The 16,697-nt window shown below is 62.0% G+C and overlaps 2 protein-coding genes and 1 long non-coding RNA gene across 5 annotated transcripts in view; 1 reads left to right on the forward strand and 2 right to left on the reverse strand.

The window, feature by feature from the left end:
- Window positions 1-2,243: 2,243 nt before the first annotated feature.
- LOC105503202 lies at window positions 2,244-3,309 on the forward strand. Its single transcript, XR_001000443.1, has 2 exons — window positions 2,244-2,529; window positions 3,028-3,309. It is a non-coding gene; the product is annotated as an uncharacterized LOC105503202 (long non-coding RNA).
- A 2,400-nt stretch (window positions 3,310-5,709) lies between these two features.
- Window positions 5,710-8,708, reverse strand: CEND1 (cell cycle exit and neuronal differentiation 1). Its single transcript, XM_011930009.1, has 2 exons — window positions 8,612-8,708; window positions 5,710-7,247 (listed from the first exon to the last, which is right to left on the reverse strand). The coding sequence occupies exon 2, from the start codon at window positions 7,164-7,166 to the stop codon at window positions 6,717-6,719; it is 450 nt and encodes a 149-aa protein (XP_011785399.1). The 5' UTR covers window positions 7,167-7,247; window positions 8,612-8,708; the 3' UTR covers window positions 5,710-6,716.
- Window positions 8,709-9,024: 316 nt separating this feature from the next.
- The window catches only part of SLC25A22 (solute carrier family 25 (mitochondrial carrier: glutamate), member 22), a 20,484-nt gene continuing 12,811 nt past the window's right edge, over window positions 9,025-16,697 (reverse strand). The window contains exons 1-10 of one of the 3 annotated variants that reach the window (XM_011930016.1): window positions 16,083-16,481; window positions 13,467-13,649; window positions 13,257-13,382; window positions 12,932-12,987; window positions 12,010-12,100; window positions 11,412-11,530; window positions 11,085-11,259; window positions 10,822-10,976; window positions 10,661-10,736; window positions 9,025-10,587 (exon numbers count right to left, since the gene is read on the reverse strand). In XM_011930016.1, coding sequence (XP_011785406.1) covers window positions 10,434-10,587; window positions 10,661-10,736; window positions 10,822-10,976; window positions 11,085-11,259; window positions 11,412-11,530; window positions 12,010-12,100; window positions 12,932-12,987; window positions 13,257-13,382; window positions 13,467-13,486 — 972 coding nt within the window. In that variant the 5' untranslated portion in view covers window positions 13,487-13,649; window positions 16,083-16,481 and the 3' untranslated portion in view covers window positions 9,025-10,433. Of the gene's footprint in view, window positions 10,588-10,660; window positions 10,737-10,821; window positions 10,977-11,084; window positions 11,260-11,411; window positions 11,531-12,009; window positions 12,101-12,931; window positions 12,988-13,256; window positions 13,383-13,466; window positions 13,650-14,524; window positions 14,847-16,082; window positions 16,482-16,697 lie in introns of those variants that run through there. The other 2 variants (XM_011930014.1, XM_011930015.1) reach the window with 2 other exon arrangements.

Consider the following 16,697-nt stretch of genomic DNA (forward strand, 5'->3'; position numbering starts at 1 on the left):
AGAAGTCAAGAAGGAAAGAGGAGACAAGTGAGGGAGCCCGGGCGACAGAGCAAGACTCCGTCTCAAAAAAAAAAAAAAAGAAAAGGAAATAACAAGAAGAAAAAAAATCAGACAAAACCACTCATGTTTTTTCAAATATTTAACATCCTTAGTTGGTTGAATCCATGGATGCAGAACCCATAGATCCTGAGGGCCAACTGTACCCCCTTGCTGAGAACGCCCCCCACACAGTGGCTGCCCTGGGTGCCCTCTGTTAGCTCAGCCCGATTACCAGGTGGACCTCAGGTTGGGGGCTGGGACCAGGAGACATGGGTTCCTTTCTTGGGAAGGGGCATGTTGGACAGTCCTTGACTTTCCCAGCGGGGGCTCGGCCAGGTTCCCCTTTCACCAAGGCTGGGCTGGGTGGTCTGGAGACTTAGACCCCAGCACCTGTGAGTCATGCAGACCCAGAAGCAGGAAGCAGACAGTAAGTGACAGCCGCTAAGACGCAGGGAGTCTGGGCCAGGGCTGTGGGCTGGGGCACGAGGGTACCTTCACCTGGGCGTCAGAAGCACTTGAGAGAACAGGAGCTGCTGGCTCTGACATCTGCCCCCCAGCCTGGCATGAACTGGCCAGAGACGTGAGACGTGGCAGGTGCCGGCCTCTGTGGTCTGGAGGGGGTTGCAACAAGGAGGTAGGCCCTGTCGTAAGTTGGCCTAGCCTAGTGCCCAGGACATGGAGGACAGGGTGCAGCAGCCCCAGGGAGGGGCATGACAGTTCCCTCCCAAACACACTTCTGGAGCTGCTGCACTCGGGGGCGACCCTAACCTACCGTGTGCCTTCCTTCCCATGTGCTGGGGCGGGTCCCAGGGGGTGGCCTCAGCACTGGCTGCACCACAAGCATCTCTCCTGCCCCGACTGACTCCCACCTGGGGCACACAGGGCAAGTGCAAGTTCAGCCTTGGCCTGGAGACAGCAGATCAGAGTGTGTCCAGGTGCTCAGGGACTGGTCACTGAAAGGCAGGGAGACTGGTCCCTGCCCATCCCTCCCTGGGACCAGGGAGACACGGAAGACCCGAGTCAGGCCAGGACCTGCAGCAGCCCAGGGTGGGAGTCTGGAGCAGTGAGTGCCCCCATAAGCCTTGCTCACTGTGCCCTGCTTTTGGAGGATTCTGCCTGGGCCCCTGCCCGTGTCTAGGGGAGGGCCTGGAGGTGACCAGCAGCCTCACCAAGAATGCACTAGGGTGGGAGTCCCGGAAGAGGAGGTGCACCCTCTCAGCAGTGGGGAGGGGATGCTGGAGAGGAAACAGAGAAACCTCCCCCCAGCCCACCCTGTTCTGCACCAGGTGATACATACCACATGCGCCCCAGGAAGCCACACGTGTGTCGCTGGCTCCTAACACGAGAATGGGGGACCTGACATGCTGGTGCAGGTTCCCAGCAAGGCTCAGAGCTGCAAGTCTCCAGGCAGTTCCCACAGAGCCTGGGGGGCACAGCCTGCCTCAGACAGTCCCTGGCCCCCGGATCCATGGACGCCTCTGTCCCTAGAGATGACGCTGCACATCAGAGCTTTCCCGTTTGCCAGATTTCCTTACAAGCAATTCGACTTCACCGCATGACCTTTGTATACACATTTTCTATCTAGTGTTTGTTTAGACCTCAGAAGTGTTCTGAGGCCAGACGCAGTGGCTCACACCTGGGATCCCAGCACTTGGGGAGGCCGAGGTGGACAGATCACCTGAGGTCAGGAGTTTGAGACCAGCCTGGCCAACATGGTGAAACCCCCGGCCCTAAAATAAAATAAAATAAAATAGCCAGATGTGGTGGACACCTGTAGTCCACTCGGGACTTACAGGCTGGGGCAGTACTCCGGAGGCTGGGGCAGGAGAATAGTTTGAACCCAGGAGGCAGAGCTTGCAGTGAGCCAAGATCGCACCACTACATTCCAGCCTGGGCGACAGAGCAAGACTCTGTCTCAAAAAACAAAAAAAAGTGTTCTGTAATAAAAGTGAACTGATAAGCTCTGGGCATCCCTGAGAATTTGTTTTCCTTTGGGAAAGGTTCGTACACTGCGGAGGTTTAGGGGCACTGTGAAACAGCAGCCGAGCCTCGGAATCCCAGACGGAGACTCCGACCTCCTCCCAGGAGGGAAGCCAGTCGCTGAGCACCTGTGGGAGATTAAAGAGAGAAATAGGGAGGTGAGATCATGGCGAAGCTACAGTTGCAGGCAGTGGGGCTCAGAACAGGCTGTGCTGGGTGGGGCGTGGCTCAGAACAGACTGTGCTGGGAAGTGGGAGCAGGAGCTGGCGCCGCCTTGCGGGCTGGCAGAGGGCCATCCACTCCCTGGCATCGGGGCCGTCCAATCTCATGGGAAAGAAACGTGAGACCCCTGGCTCGCGCCACACACAACCTAAGTGCCAGATGGATGAAAGGCCTACGCATGAGTGAATGCCAGGAATATGAGACTCCAGCGTGGCAGGATATCCTTCTGCCCACGATTCTAGAAACTTATTCGGTAATGGGAGAATGGTTCCAATTTGATAAACTCAGGTTTTTTTTTTTTTTTTTTTTTTTTTTTGAGACAGAGTCTTGCTCTGTCGCCCGGGCTGGAGTGCAGTGGCCGGATCTCAGCTCACTGCAAGCTCCGCCTCCCGGGTTTACGCCATTCTCCTGCCTCAGCCTCCCAAGTAGCTGGGACTACAGGCGCCCCCCACCTCGCCCAGCTAGTTTTTTGTATTTTTTTTTTTTTTTTTGAGACGGAGTCTCGCTCTGTCGCCCAGGCTGGAGTGCAGTGGCCGGATCTCAGCTCACTGCAAGCTCCGCCTCCCGGGTTTACGCCATTCTCTGGCCTCAGCCTCCCGAGTAGCTGGGACTACAGGCGCCCGCCACCTCGCCCGGCTAATTTTTTGTATTTTTTTTAGTAGAGACGGGGTTTCACTGTGTTAGCCAGGATGGTCTCGATCTCCTGACCTCGTGATCCACCCGTCTCGGCCTCCCAAAGTGCTGGGATTACAGGCTTGAGCCACCGCGCCCGGCCGATAAACTCAGGTTTTTAGAACGTACGTGCTCCAGAAACACGGGAAGGCCAGTGGCTACTGACTGGAGGAGAGAATTGGATGCTGCAAGCAGCAAAGGGCTCGGGACACAAAACACCGCAAGAAATCCAACAAATGAGGAGGCATTCCTGCAAAGAAAAAACACACAGGCTGAGGGTAGTGGCTCATGCCTGTAATCCCAGCACTTTGGGAGGCCGAGGCAGGTGCATTGCCTGAGGACAGGAGTTTGAGACCAGCCTGACACACATGGTGAAACCTCGCTTCTACTAAAAATGCAAAAAAAAGAAAAAAATTAACCAGGCATGGTGGCAAGTTCCTGTGGTCGCAGCTACTTGGGAGACTGAGGCAGAAGAGTCGCTTGAACCCGGGAGGCAGAGGTTGCAGTGAGCCAAGATCATGTCACTGCACTCCAGCCTGGGCAACAGAGCAAGACTCCATCTCAAAAAATAAAAAGGAAGGTAAGTTGAACAGACTACAGCATGGAGGGACCCTGAGTGAAACAGGCCAATCAAAAGGACAGATGTTACATGATACCGTTTATCTACAACGCTAGATTTGGGAGAGCCGTTGAGGCAGAAAGTAGATGGTGGGTGCCAGGGGTTGAGGGGAGGGGACGGGGAGTCCCTGTGTAATGGGGACAGAGTCTCTGGAGCGATGCAGCGTTCTGGAGGTGGACGGTGGTAATGGATCCCCAGGAGGCTGCTGCACTGTGCACTTCAAAATGGTTAAGACAGTGGACTTTGTGTTTATACGATAAACCCAGAAAAGACGTGCATGCTGTATGACAAACCCAGAATAGGTTTTACAGAGATTTTCTTTGTGTTTTTGTTGTCGTTTGAGACAGGGTCTTGCTGTGCTGCCCAGGCTGGAAGGCAGTGGCACAGTCATAGCTCACTGCAGCCTCAACCTCCCTGGCTCAGGCAATCCTCCTGCCTCAGCCTCCTGAGCAGCTGGGACCACAGACGCACACCACCATGACTGGCTAATTTTTATTTATTTATTTATTTATTGAGATGGAGTCTCGCTCCGTCACCCAGGCTGGAGTGCAGTGGTGTGATCTCAGCTCACTGCAACCTCTGCTTCCTGAGTTCAAGTGATTCTCCTCCCTCAGCTTCCTGAGTAGCTGGGATTATAGGTGCCCGCCACCAGGCCTGACTAATTTTTCTATTTTTAGTAGAGACAGGGTTTCACCATGTGTGTCAGGCTGGTCTCGAACTCCTGACCTCGTGGTCCACCTGCCTTGGCCTCCCAAAGTGCTGGGCTTACAGGCATGAGCCACTGTGCCTTGCTGTATTTGTATTGTAGAGACAGGGGTCTCACTATGTTGGCCAGGCTGGTCTCAAACGCCTGAGCTCAAGCCATCTGTCCACGTTGGCCTCCCAAAGTGCTGGGATTACAAGTGTGAGCCGCCGTGCCCAGCCTACAAGGATTTTCATTCCTGCTCCGTCTAAAGTTGAAAAAGTTTTGGAATATCTAAGCATCGTTTAATAGAGAATCGCTAAGTAAATAAGGCAGCATTGTGAGTGGAATGTCAGCACCAAAGTGCCAAGCCTTGTGGTTAAAGATGGCAGACCATCTTCAGTCCTCTCGGCCCCTTTCAAGTCCCCTGCTATATCAGACAGGGTTGGCTGGTTGGTTTTAAAGAATAAGCCACAGAAGGGAGAGAATGGGTGACTGGAAGGCAGGCCAAGAGTGGTGAGGGGCCCTGCTGGCCAGTCAAGAGAGGTAGCCTGGCACCCATGGGGCAGGTGAGCTGGGAGTTGGAGGTGTCAGCAGCGTCTGCACAGAGCCTTCTCCTCCATAAGCTACACTCAGGTCAGCAGGCTCAAGGGGTAGGCTGCCTCCTTGACTTGTAGGATGCAGCGGCATGGGTGGGGATCAAGGGAGGCTTTCGCAGGGCAACCTGGTTGGGAGCAACAGGGTCAGCTTAAGCTGGTTCTACCCCGTGGGCCCTCCGTATCTGTCTGGGCCTCAGTGTGGGTGCATGGACGAGGACTGCTGCTCTGGGGAGGGAGTGTGCCAGAAGGGCAGGAGGAAGACACGGCTGTCCCCCCACACCAGCTGGAAGAAGGCTTCGGGGAGGAGGTGATCAGGGAGCTCTTGTCTGCCAGCCTCAGCCACCCGTCAGGTGAAACCCAGGGGCCAGGATGACAGAGGTCAAAGGAGTCCTTCCCAGGCACCGCAGGCCTTGCTCCCTGTTGGCCTGCATGCTGCAGCCTCACCCGTGGCCAGGCCCGCCAGGTGGACACCTGGTCAGAGTGGGCTGGGTGCCATGAATGAGGTGTTGAGGGGAGCCACTTCTGCACTCAGGATGTGGGGGCTCGCTGCAGTGGGAGCTGCGGAAGGGCCCCCTGCCTGGCTAGAGAGCTCGGCCCGAGAAGCAGGGCTTGCCCTCCCCGCACCCCATGTCCTCACTGCTCCTTGGTCCTGTAGCCCCCGGGTGTCCACCTTGGGTCAGGACCCACAGGAAGGCCAGGGAGGAGGATGGGGCAGGGCCTGGGTGTGGCTCCGGGCTGAGCCCCCCGGGATAAGTGCATAGGAGTGGCAGGGGTCCCGTCAGAGGGTCCTGGATGCAGCACCCCTCCCCTGGAAAGCCCGGGGTGTGGACGTGAACCCCTCATTCCCCGTGGGAAGCCCCTGCGTCTCCGCCACATGCAGATGAGGATGCCAGCCCAGCCTTTAGACAACACAGTTTATTTCAGACTCAGCCTCCACTCAGGCCCAGGGTTCCTGTGGCCGCTGGCCAGTGAGGGCAGGCCGCGTTCTCACAGTGCCCACCACCACCTTCCGGGAGCTCGCCTGCTGCCGCACGCCAAAGGCCACGCTGGGACTGGATGCGCTAAGGGGGGGCTGCACAAGGGGCCTCCCCAGGTACGGTGGGCTGAGGACAGTGTGTGACGGTCGCCGCCAAGCAGTTCTACTCTACCTGTTATTGCATGTATACGCTGGTTAGACTCAGATGGTGCCAGGTGCAAGCTGGAGGGGCAGTCTAGCGGGGCAGGGCGGGCACAACTGTAAGGGGCCCTCGACATCCTGCCTCCCCACCAGCATCGGAGCTCCCCTGGAGCACAAGCTGGGGAAGGCGACCCTTGGGCAGCACCCCCTCCACAAGCAGGCCTCAGGCTCCGTCTTCCCACCCAGCTAGGCTTGGGTGGCGTGGGGAGGTGGCACTGAGGCTCTGCTGAGGTGACTGCCCACCCCAGGTCTGTCCCACTGCATCGGCCCAGGCAGACCCCCAGGGGTACACAAAGAGCAGAACTGGGGCAAGTGGAGCAACCGTGCCCTTTAATGTCCCCATGAGGGCCGGGCCCAGGCAGAACCCATCCCGGCGCCCCCACTCAGAGACCAGCCCTGGGGGCCCAGCATCACCCAGCCGCTGGGGGTGGGGGGCCCACACACGGAGTCCACTCCTTTCTTGCGGTCCCCCAGCTGTGCCTTCTCCCTGCATCCTGTGCTGTGGACCCCGGAGCCTGGACTCTTTCTACCCTGGAGGTTGGGGAAGTCCTGGGTCAGCAGGGGTGGGCTCGGGCATCCTCTCCACTTTGCACGTGTGTTGGGGGCATATGTAGGTGTGTGATGAATGTGTGTGTGTACACGTAGATAAGGGTGAACGCTGCATGCACTGGCTTCCTCAGGTCTGTACAGGAAGTGGCTCCGTGCCCCCCGCCTGGCCCCCAGGTATTATTTTTTCCGGGCCAGGAAGGCCACACCGAGAATCAGGGCTATGGCTGCCACGGCCACACCTCCAGCCACCAGCAGGGGGTTCCAGTTCTCGCAGGACCAGGGACCTTGGCCCCCAGGCCCCCCACCGGCAGCTCCGTCCTCCTCCGCCCCATCCGCAGGACCCTTGGCCTCTGGGGTTGCATCGGGACTGCTGGGGGCCGCGGGGGCCGGCTTCAGGTTACTGTGGTTGTTGAGAAGGGCAGGGTCGGCCTTGGCCGGGGTCTTCTTGGCAGGTACCGTGGTGGGGGCCGCTGGCGGCTGCTGCTTCTCGGCCGGGGCCTCCTTCTTCGAGGGCTTGGTCAAGGGGGCCTTCCCATCGGCTGCCGGGGGTACCTTGGCCTCGGTGGTGGCCTGGGGCGCCTTGGTGTCAGGCTTGGGGCTGCTGGCCGACTTCCCTCTGGACTCCATGGTGGGCGGGGCGTAGGGACAGGCAGGTGGGTGCACCAGAGGGGCTCAGGACAGCTCGTCAGCCCTGGGCATTCTATGGGCCTGGAGGGAGACACAAGGGAGGCTGCGTGTGGGTCCAGTCCCCCCTGTGCTGCCCCAACTACCTGGTCCCCAGGCAGCCCCTGCCCAGTTCTCTGGATTCCCCGGAGCCCCAGCTCAGGGGCCTCCTGTGGGCCTCTGACGCTTCTCTTTCACAGCCTGGCCTCCGTCTGTCCATGACCACTCCTCGAGGAACCCCACCAGCCGCAGAGGCAAGGGCCACGCACAGGTGGGAGGAGCTAGGGGCCCCCCGGTGCTCCGTAAAATGGCCCATGCAAATGCCACGTCCTCCTACCAGCCAGGGGCAGGAGGCTCTTGGTGGGGAAGTGAGGATCAGACCCCGAGAACTGGAAGGAAAAGCATTCTCCCCTCCAAGGAGGGGAGGTGATCGGAGCCGCAGTGGGAAAGACGACTGCATCCCCTCCTCAGGAGAGCACTCCTGCTTTGCAGAGTCGGACACTGAGGCACCGAGGCTGCGACCTGGCCAGGATCCTGGTGAAGGAGGGCGGGGAGGGGCAGGAGCTGGGATCTCAGGCAGCCATCAGGGTGGGTGGGCCCACGAGATACCAGACTTGAGAAAACTGGGGTGTCTCTCCAGGAAGGCAGCATGGGGCTGTGCTTCCAAGGGTCATCTGCTCCTCCCCAGCCTCTGAGGCCCCCTCCCCAGCACAGGCCCTGCCTCTCTCCAGCCCTGGGGCAGAGTCCTTGCAGAGCCCAAGGCTGTGCTGTCTCTGTGGGCAGAGGGTTCCTGGCATTAAACAGGGTGGACACACGCTGTTCTTGGCCGGCGAGTCAGGGTGGAGGACAGGGTTCTGGGCTGTGGGAAAGGCCGTGCCCAGATTCTCAATGACTCAGGCAGAGGTGGGAAGAGCCCTGGGGGCCCAGCCGCCCCGAACCTGAGTGGGTCTTGCCCCAAAGCCTCAGAGGCCGCCTGTCTACCTCTCCCAGGGAAGGATGAGAAATCCCCCGACCTTCAGAGAAAGGGAGGCGCGTTTCCCAACCCCCGCTAGGTGCACTGACCACACTGAAGGTCACCCGAAGGTCACAGCGTGATGAGGGTGTCTCCAGGAGAGGCCCAGCTGCTGCCGACCTCCCAGGGAAGCAGCCACCCCTTCACCCCTGCAGTTCTGGGGGGGGCCCAGCTGCTGGGCATCAAGTTTGCAAAGAGCAGGTGGTCTGCCCCCCAACCTCGCTATCTGTGTCACTTACATCCCGGCCACTGCCTCCCTCTCCCAAAAGCAGCTGCGCCCTGGAGAACTGGGGGGCCCGCGCGCAACCCCGGTGACCTTCAAGGCTCAGAGCTGGCTCCTCGCCCCGCAGGACCCCGTGCCTGCCCCGCCCCGCCGGCCGGGAGCCCCCCGCCTTACGCGTCCTCCGTCCTCCCCCGGGCTGCGCGCTCCTCCACGGGACGACGGCGGCTGCGAACGCGGAGGAGAGCTCGGGAGTTTCCCACAATGCACTGCTCCCGGCGCAGGAGGGCGGGGAGGGGGAGGGGCGACGGGGCCCCGCCCCGCCGGGAACTGCGGGGTCTGCAAACCCAGCTCCACCCTAGATGGTGGGGGGGAGAACCTTAGGGTCAGGGAGAGCAACTGCAGGGTTCAAGTCCCATCTGGGACTGCCAGAGGCAGGAGGTGGGTCCCGCCCAGCATCCCCTCCAAGCCAGGGTGCCCCTTGGTCGGTGGGTGGGTGTGCAGGCATAGCCCCGCAGTCTGAAGGGAGCCAGTTACGGGAAGAGGGGACTGCCCTCCCCTGCCCCCAAACAGACCCCCAGACAGCAGCATCTACTTAGAATATTTATTTATCCTCTGACATGACAAGACACAAAAAGTTACAACTTCTTAAAACTCTTCAAAAGAAAAAAATATAATTCTGTAAAGCAGCAGCAGCAGCTTCCAAGGTTCAGATGTGACGGGAGGGGCAGCTCCCAGGAGCAACCGTGAACTGGAGGGGTCCGGGCCTGAGCCCCAGGTAGTGTCGCTGGGAAGGGGCCTCTGTGGAGGGCCCCGGTTTTGGGGACACAGCACCAGCACATCAGGGTCTGTCACCAACACGATCACATGGCCAGGGCGGGGCAGGGAGAGCTTCGGCTCACAGCAGGGCTGGGCCTGGAGGCAGCAGGGAATGGGGCTTCTGAAGTGTGGTCAGGGGCCTTATGCCCGGAGGCAGGAAGGATGGGGTTTCTGGAGTGTACCCAGGGGCCTTATGCAAAGGCCAAAAGAGGAGGGTGGGCCCTGAGAGGACTTGGGGTGGGCGGCAGCTCCTGGCCCTCCCTCCAGAGCAGGGCAGGCACCCTCAGGCTCCACACTGGTCCCCTTGCCTGCCTTGCTCCCTGGCCAATCTCAGAAGAGAGGCCAGGCTGGGTAACTAAGTTCCTGGACGGGGTCAACAGAGCCTGGGACACACACAGCACACAGAGCGCCTGGCCACGGCAGGAAGGGGGGCAGTCCCCGGCAGCCCCATCCCCAAGGGCCAGGCCAGATCCCCACAACACACACACACACACACACACACACAGACCTCACAGTCTGGGCCCCAACCTGGGGTGGGAGCTGAGGGGCCCACCACAAAGTCCCACAGTGGGTGACGGGCTTGCCCTGAGAGTCAGACCCTGGGGCAACCCCTCACTTGGGATTCCTGGCTCAACAGAGAGGGCAGGAGACCCCGGTCCTCTTGCAAGGCTGGCCAGGGAGGCAGAGTCCAGTCCTGCCAAGGCGACAAGAGCGGCTGGGGAAGGACGGCAGGGCTGGAAAGCCGCTTGGGCCCAGCAGGTTCAATAAATAGGTTTGTGCAGGGTCCCTGTGTGGACCAGGACGGCCGTGGAGACTGGAACCGGTGGACTGGGGGTATGGTCCAGCCTGCCCAACCCAGGCCCGGGGGCCCCCAGCCCAGAGACCAGCTCTGTCCCTGGGGGTGTTCAGGCCAGGGCAGGATTGGGGCAGGGGCTAGCTTGAGGAATGTAAAGATTTCTGCATTTTCTACATAAATAAGACATTGATCCCAACGATGCAGGCAGCACCCCGGGGGGCTCACGTGTGCACCACCTATGTGGACCCTGCACCCCGTCCCCTGCCGCCCCTGCCGACAGGAGGGCTGGGGAGGGGTCTTCCCTTGCTCCGTCCTGGGCTAGCTGCCTGGCTCCAGCCCCACACTAGCCCTGCCCGGCTGGCTGGGGTGGAGCGGGCGCTGGGCTCAGGCCTGGGGGTCCTGCAGTAGCCCCAGCAGGGACTCCGCGATGCCCAGGAAGTAGACCACCTGGGCAATGCCGAAAAGGGGTGCGATGACCAGCGCGCGGCAGTAGGCGCCCTTCAGGAAGGCGGAGGGGCCCTCGTGCCGCAGGATCTTCCTGTGGAGGAAGGAGGGGAGGGTCAGCCCGGTACGCAGGCCCCCAGGCCCCACCCCCTCTGAGACCTCCCCACCTGGCACAGTCCAGGAACCCAGAGTAGGTGTCCTCATTGACGCCTCGCTGAAGTGACTGGAGCCGCGTCTTCACCACTGCAAGGGACGCTCGGGTCAGTGTGAGCCTGGCCAAGGGCCAGTCCCACCCCATCCCCAGCCGGGCGCCGTCCCATGCGCTGACCATCACAAGGGTTGACGGCCACAGCGGCGGCACTCCCGGCCACACAGCCGGCCAGGAAGGACACGTAGAAAGGCGACTTCTCCTCGGACGCCGGGCGGCCCAGCTGGTTCAGGTTGGCAAAGAGCGGGAAGTAGACCACGGAGAAGGGAACGTCCCTGTGGGGAGTGAGGTGGTCATGGGGACAGGACTTGGTGGACAGGAGCTGGTGGGTTGGGCAGGCCGGCCTCCCCTCTCCCTCCTCCCATCCACCCTGTGCCTCCTACCTGAGCAGCGTGGCCCCGAGTCCCTTGTAGAGACCAGCAACGCCGCGGCTTCGCAGCAGGTCACGGGTCAGCTGGGTGGCTGTAGGCCGAGGGGCAGGTGGAGCCTCCACTGAGGGCTGGGCACCCCCCTGGGCCGAGAGCTGGCCCTGGGCAGCCAGGATCTTCCTCTGGGCGGCTGCGGACAAAGAGGCTGCTGTCTCTTCTTCTGTGCAAAGCGGGCAGGGGACACACTCTGGCCCTCCCTGTGTCCCTGCCCTCCCATCGCCCTCACCTCTTCCCGCACCTCTGCCCTCTCCCCTCCCTCTTCCCTCTTCCCTCTTCCCTCACCGATGCGCCCTGCATCCTGCAGCTGGATCTTCAGCATCTCCATGGGCGTGGTCACGATCACCTGGCAGGTGCCAGCCCCACAGCCTGCCAGCATCTCTTTAAGCAGGGTCAGCTTCTGCCTGTGGTAGGGGCAAGGCCGCGGTGAGCGGGAAGAGACAGGCCTACCTGCCACCCTCGGGGCTGCCCACCGTGCCTGGGCACAGAGGATGGTGGGAGCTGTGGAGGCAGAGGCAGGCCTGTGGAGGGCAGTGGGGCTGTCTTCAATAAAGGAAAATGGGAAATGGGGGTCGAGTGCCCTAAAAAGGGGCTGCCCTTGCAGCCCCCCTCCAGCAATGGGGGAGCCAGTCAGTGCCCTCAAGCTCTGGCTTACACAGGCAGCAGCTGGAAGCCAAGGGCTGCCAGGCCAGAGCCCCACTGATTTGGCATCTGCTCTGCTCCCCTGGTCAGAGGAAAGGAGGGAGGCCAACCCACAAGCTCAAAGAAGCCCCAAGGAAGGGGCTGAAGACAGGCGGAGCCCCCAGGTGGGACCCAGCTGGCCGGGTGGACCCTTCCTTTAAAGCCTAAGACCCCTTGAGTGTCTGCCAGGCAGGGCCCTCACCCATCCTTAGAGAGCTGATGGCGGAAGAAGTCGTTGGCTGCCAGCTTGATGGCCTTCTCGGGGGTGACGAGGGTCAAGTTCACAGCAGCTCCTGTGGAGCAGGGGGTCAGCTGGGGGGCATGCTTGGTGGCCTGGGTAGGGAGGTGCTTGGCCAGGACTTGCTGCCTGGCTGTCAAAGCCCCATCCTAGTCACTCCTGGCCACCATCTCCTGCCCTCTCACTCACATTTGGGCCTGGTGTGTGCCAGGTGGGGCGGGGCCAGGCAGGGATGGGGCAGCACCTCTGGTTCCGGCTTTCCCATGCCCACTGCATCTGTCTCTGATTCTGGACAGCATCTTGCTGCTAAGGGCATGGGGATCATCCCGGAGCCCCTGAGGCCTCCCTGGGAACCCCTCCCTCCCTAGGGAACAGAGGGTGCTTGTGCTGGCAGCAGACTGGGGCCAGAAGTCACCCGAGCGTGTGGTCTGGAGTGGGCCAGAGTTCGGGGGAGGCTGTGGAGAGCCCCCATCTCAGTGCCGAGGGCTCAGGGCTGCAGAGCTTCTACCAAATCCAGGCTCCGGACTGCGTCCTAAGCCGATTTGCGGTAATTCCCCCTACTCCCTCCCATCCCCAGCCACAGACGGGGTCCAGCCTGTCCCAGAAAGCAGAGACGGCTGTGGCCACCACGGAGGAGACACATGTACTGTGGCATCCCACACACCAGGCACTAAGCGGGGGCGGGGAGTTGTCACGGGAGGGGCTGAGAACTGCCACTCACCAGAGATCCAGTCCCCTGCACAGGCACAGCCCCCCCAGACATGTCCACGCTCACACACCAGGCCCAGGCTGGCTGCCCTGCCCTGCCTCCCCCACCGCTCCTTGCCACGACTCGCAGGCGCTATCCAGGCCTGCCCATCTCGAGCCGAGCCAACTCAAGCCTTACCCCGGTACATGCCGAAGTATCCCTCGGAGCGGATGGTCTTGATGAGGCAGTCGGACCTGTGGCCAAGGGGACAGGGTGAGCCGGGGCCAGCTGGGGCCAGCTGGAGGCCAGGGTCCCTGGACTGTCTAGGGCTGACGTAAGAGGCCAAGTCCTCAGCCCAGCCCTGACCCCAGTCCTGACCCACATGGGATCTCCCCCAGGCCTGCCTGCCTCCAGTTTCCCTTCTGTCAAACAGGGTGAGGGGCACAGGAGCAGCGCCCCCCCGCCTTGCCTCCCGAGCTGCCACATGCTGGGCCTGCTCCCCACGACCGCCTGGCACACTCACATGCTTGTGTACATGCGCTGGCCGTTCTGCTGGTTCTGCAGCCTGGTCTTGGCCAGGTCGATGGGGAACACGCAGGTGACTCCGATCAGCCCGGCGATGCCGCCATTGATGAGCTTGGCTGGCAGGCTGTGTGGACAGGAGTGTCAGGACGGTTTCTGCGACCATGGGTCAGGGTGGGGGCGGGGCAAGCAGCCAGGACTGGAATCTGACCTGATCTGCTTATCAGCCATTTAACTCGATCGTGCCCAGGGAGGAGCCGAAGAGGTGAACGCCAGGCCAGGCGGGGTGGAGGTGGAGGTGGAGGTGGCCTTGAGAGAGGCTGGGACGCAGGGGGGTTGGGCGGTGCTCCACCTTCAGGGGAATTTCCAGGCTTCAGCAACCACCCCTTCTGTCCTGGAAGGAAGAGGGGATGGGAATGAGTGAGGGTGGGGCCGCACGAAGAGTAATCCTCCCCCAGCCTCCCTCTCACATGCAGCCTGTCACCCACCACCCCAGACGGGAGCCGTCACTGCATCCTGAGAGTGCAGCAGCAGGAGGCACCTGCCACCCAGTCCCATGCCCACCCCTGGGACCACCTGGCTTCCTTTCAATCCCCCCCTCCCCACCACCAGCGTCTTCCCAGCCAGCCTCACACGCGCGCTCACGCTCGGGCTCGGGCTCACGTGCACCCCGGCCAGCTCCGGCTTTTAAAGGGCCAGGCACCTCTGAGGGCAGTGCCAGGGGCCGGTGCCAGGGTGCCTACTGGAGCACCTTGACCTGGACAGCTGTGGTGGCCATCCCCCACATCCTTCAGCACAGAAAGCAGCAGCCAGCACCTGGCCCCTTCGAGCTTGGGGCTGAGGTCCTGGGTGCCCTAAGATCCCCCGCCGACCTGGGCTCAGCCATCCCAGGTATAGCTCTCCTCCCACAGCAGCTCCACCCAGGGCCTGCAGAGCTCCTCCCCAGGAAGCCCACACCCCCCACAGCCAGCCCCTTGCCCATCTTCCTCCCCTCCACCCCTCCCAGGAGTTTCACTCATGGATACACAGAAGCCAGTGATGGGACCCCTGGAAGCCTTGGGGGTGGGGGATGGCTGGCCTTCTGAGGCCCCCTGTGGCTGGCACCCCCATCCACTACAGAGGAGAGGAGAACGGGCCTCTCCCACTAAGCGGCAGGGCTGGGGAGCCACAGCCTCAGGGGCCTCCCATAAGGTCATGGCCATAAAATCCCAGCGTCGGGGGCCTTTCCTCCTCACCCTGGGTCCCCCAGAGGCCAGCTGTTTCGGGCACCGGCACCGCCGTTGCCCAGGGCCACACCGCTGGCTCACACCCACAGATCCTCAGGGACTCCTGACCTTCACCTCAGTTTTCCAGGGCTGGGCCATCCACCACCGACCCCCACTCCACCACCTGCCCGCTGGTCCTGTTCTCACTCTGCCCCAGGCACTCACTCTGGATGGCTTCTCCACACTCCAGCCCGGCACTCACACAGGAGGGGAAGCTGCCGGGGAGGGGGAGGAGGCGAGGGGCCGCAGGGATTGGCCAGGGGGCGGGGTGGGGCGGGCCTGCAGGGGGCTACTTTCTCTTTCACTTTGGGCTAGCGGAGGCTTCCTGCAGCCTTGACAGGAGGGATGAGCAGGGGCGGGTCTGACTCAGGCTGACCTGGCACAGCCACACCACCCACCAACAGGGACCTCAGCGCGTGGCCACCACGCCCCCAGCACACATGGGTTCCTGTCTGCTGCCTGTGGGTTGAGCCCTCCAGCATTTCCTGGCCTGGATCTGTCTAGGGCTGGTACTCTGAGGATGAGGCTTTCTCCGGGCCAGGGTACCCTATGTGTACCTGGACAGGGAATCCGGTGCTGTGGGGCAGAGATGGGCTGACACCCACTCGTGTCTGTGGGATCTGTCTGTTAGGGCAGATGCATGTTAGGGAAGCCTCATGCTGGGCCACAAAAAAAGGCCTGCTGTCCATAGGGAAGGGCTGGCTGGGTCTCAGAGGCCGCTGGTGCCACCCACAGGCCCTGCTCACCTGACAGGTCCAGAGGGCATAGGAGCTGGCATGCCCAGAGCCCTCTGCCCCACCCCCGTCCCACTCAGGGCTTCACCGCCAGGAGACCTGCCTCTCCCTGCCTCAGCCAGTGGTGGTGACGAGCTGACCTCTGAACTTCAACCTGATCTCTCCCAGCAGCCCGCCCCCCCGGCCCACTATTTGGGTGCAGACTGGCCACAGCTCTCCAGGCTGCCCTGGGCCCTTCATCTCTGCTCTAGTCCCTCCCAGGGGTGTACCCTGGCCCACCAGGGACTGAGCAATCCCCTTCCTCCTGGGAGCCTGTCTCCAGCCTGGGATGAGGACACCTGCATGATGGGAGCAATCCTGGAAATCAGTGGAGAGCGGCCATTAGTCCCAGGAAGAGAAGCAGGCCTAGAGATCCCAGGGCGGAGAGGCAGGCCTGGGCCCGCACAGCACCCACTGCAGCGGAGAGGAGCTTCTGGGTGGAGAATGAGGACAGTGAGGGGCTCTGCCTAGGGAGGAACCAGCAGGGATTCCGTCTGAACGCCAACCCCACCTTTCTCTGTCCTCACTCGGCAGTTCCCACCCCTGGCTTGTGAGACAGCTGGCCAGGGCCCTCCCCCTGCACTGATGTTGCCATAGAAACCCTGCAGCCCCGGCCGGGCCCAGGGCTGTGAGCCGTCACTGTCCCCCCTTCATAGTCAGGCAAACCGAGGCCACAGGCAAGCCAGGGAGACAGCAGGAGAGCAGAGACCACACCACGGGAAAATACCGCTGCTTTCGAATCTGCAGAGGTAAAATCCTCCTCCCAAGAAGCCGCCAGGCTCCTCCTACCCCCAAGAAAGGCAATGGGGGTGAGGCTCCGAGTCTGGCTGGCGGCTCCCCATTCAATCTCCCGCTGTCCCCGTCCTCTTGGGGCGGTGCTTTCTATCCTGCTGGCTGGAGGGTCCCGGAAGGGGTCTCCAACTTCGCGATGCCTCGGCCAGAGGACAAAGGAGAAGCGGGTGGCCGCTCTCTGCGCTCGGAGGCCGGCTCAGGCCCCTGCCCCACTGCTGGGGCTCGGCCGACCGCTCCGTCCTCCGCCCGGCCACCGCGACTCCGGCCACGCACGTGTCCACAGATGTCCGGTGAACTCCCACGTCTGCGTCCCACATGGCGCGGTCTCTCTTCCTTGGACTCGGGCCCCAGACATCCACCCTGGGGCACACGTGTGTGCGGCAGCGCGCCCGACACCGTCGGGGCCGAGCACGGCCTCTCACGCCAGGGCAGCCGCGGATCCGAGCATCCGCTGGTCCAGGACCCGCCCGTCCCGCCCGCCAGGCCACGTTGTTCGGGCACCTGTCACCTTCCTCGGCCACAGATGTCCGGTGAACTCCCACGTCTGCGTCCCACATGGCGCGGTCTCTCTTCCTTGGACTCGGGCCCCAGACATCCACCCTGGGGCACACG

The sequence above is a fragment of the Colobus angolensis genome, unplaced genomic scaffold (assembly GCF_000951035.1).
Source record: "Colobus angolensis palliatus isolate OR3802 unplaced genomic scaffold, Cang.pa_1.0 Scaffold84, whole genome shotgun sequence".
Taxonomy (NCBI): Eukaryota; Metazoa; Chordata; class Mammalia; order Primates; family Cercopithecidae; genus Colobus; species Colobus angolensis.

Coding starts and splice junctions, on each gene's coding strand:
- CEND1 (XM_011930009.1), bottom strand. CDS start 7,166: ATGGAGTCCAGAGGGAAGTCGGCCAGCAGCCCCAAGCCTGACACCAAG.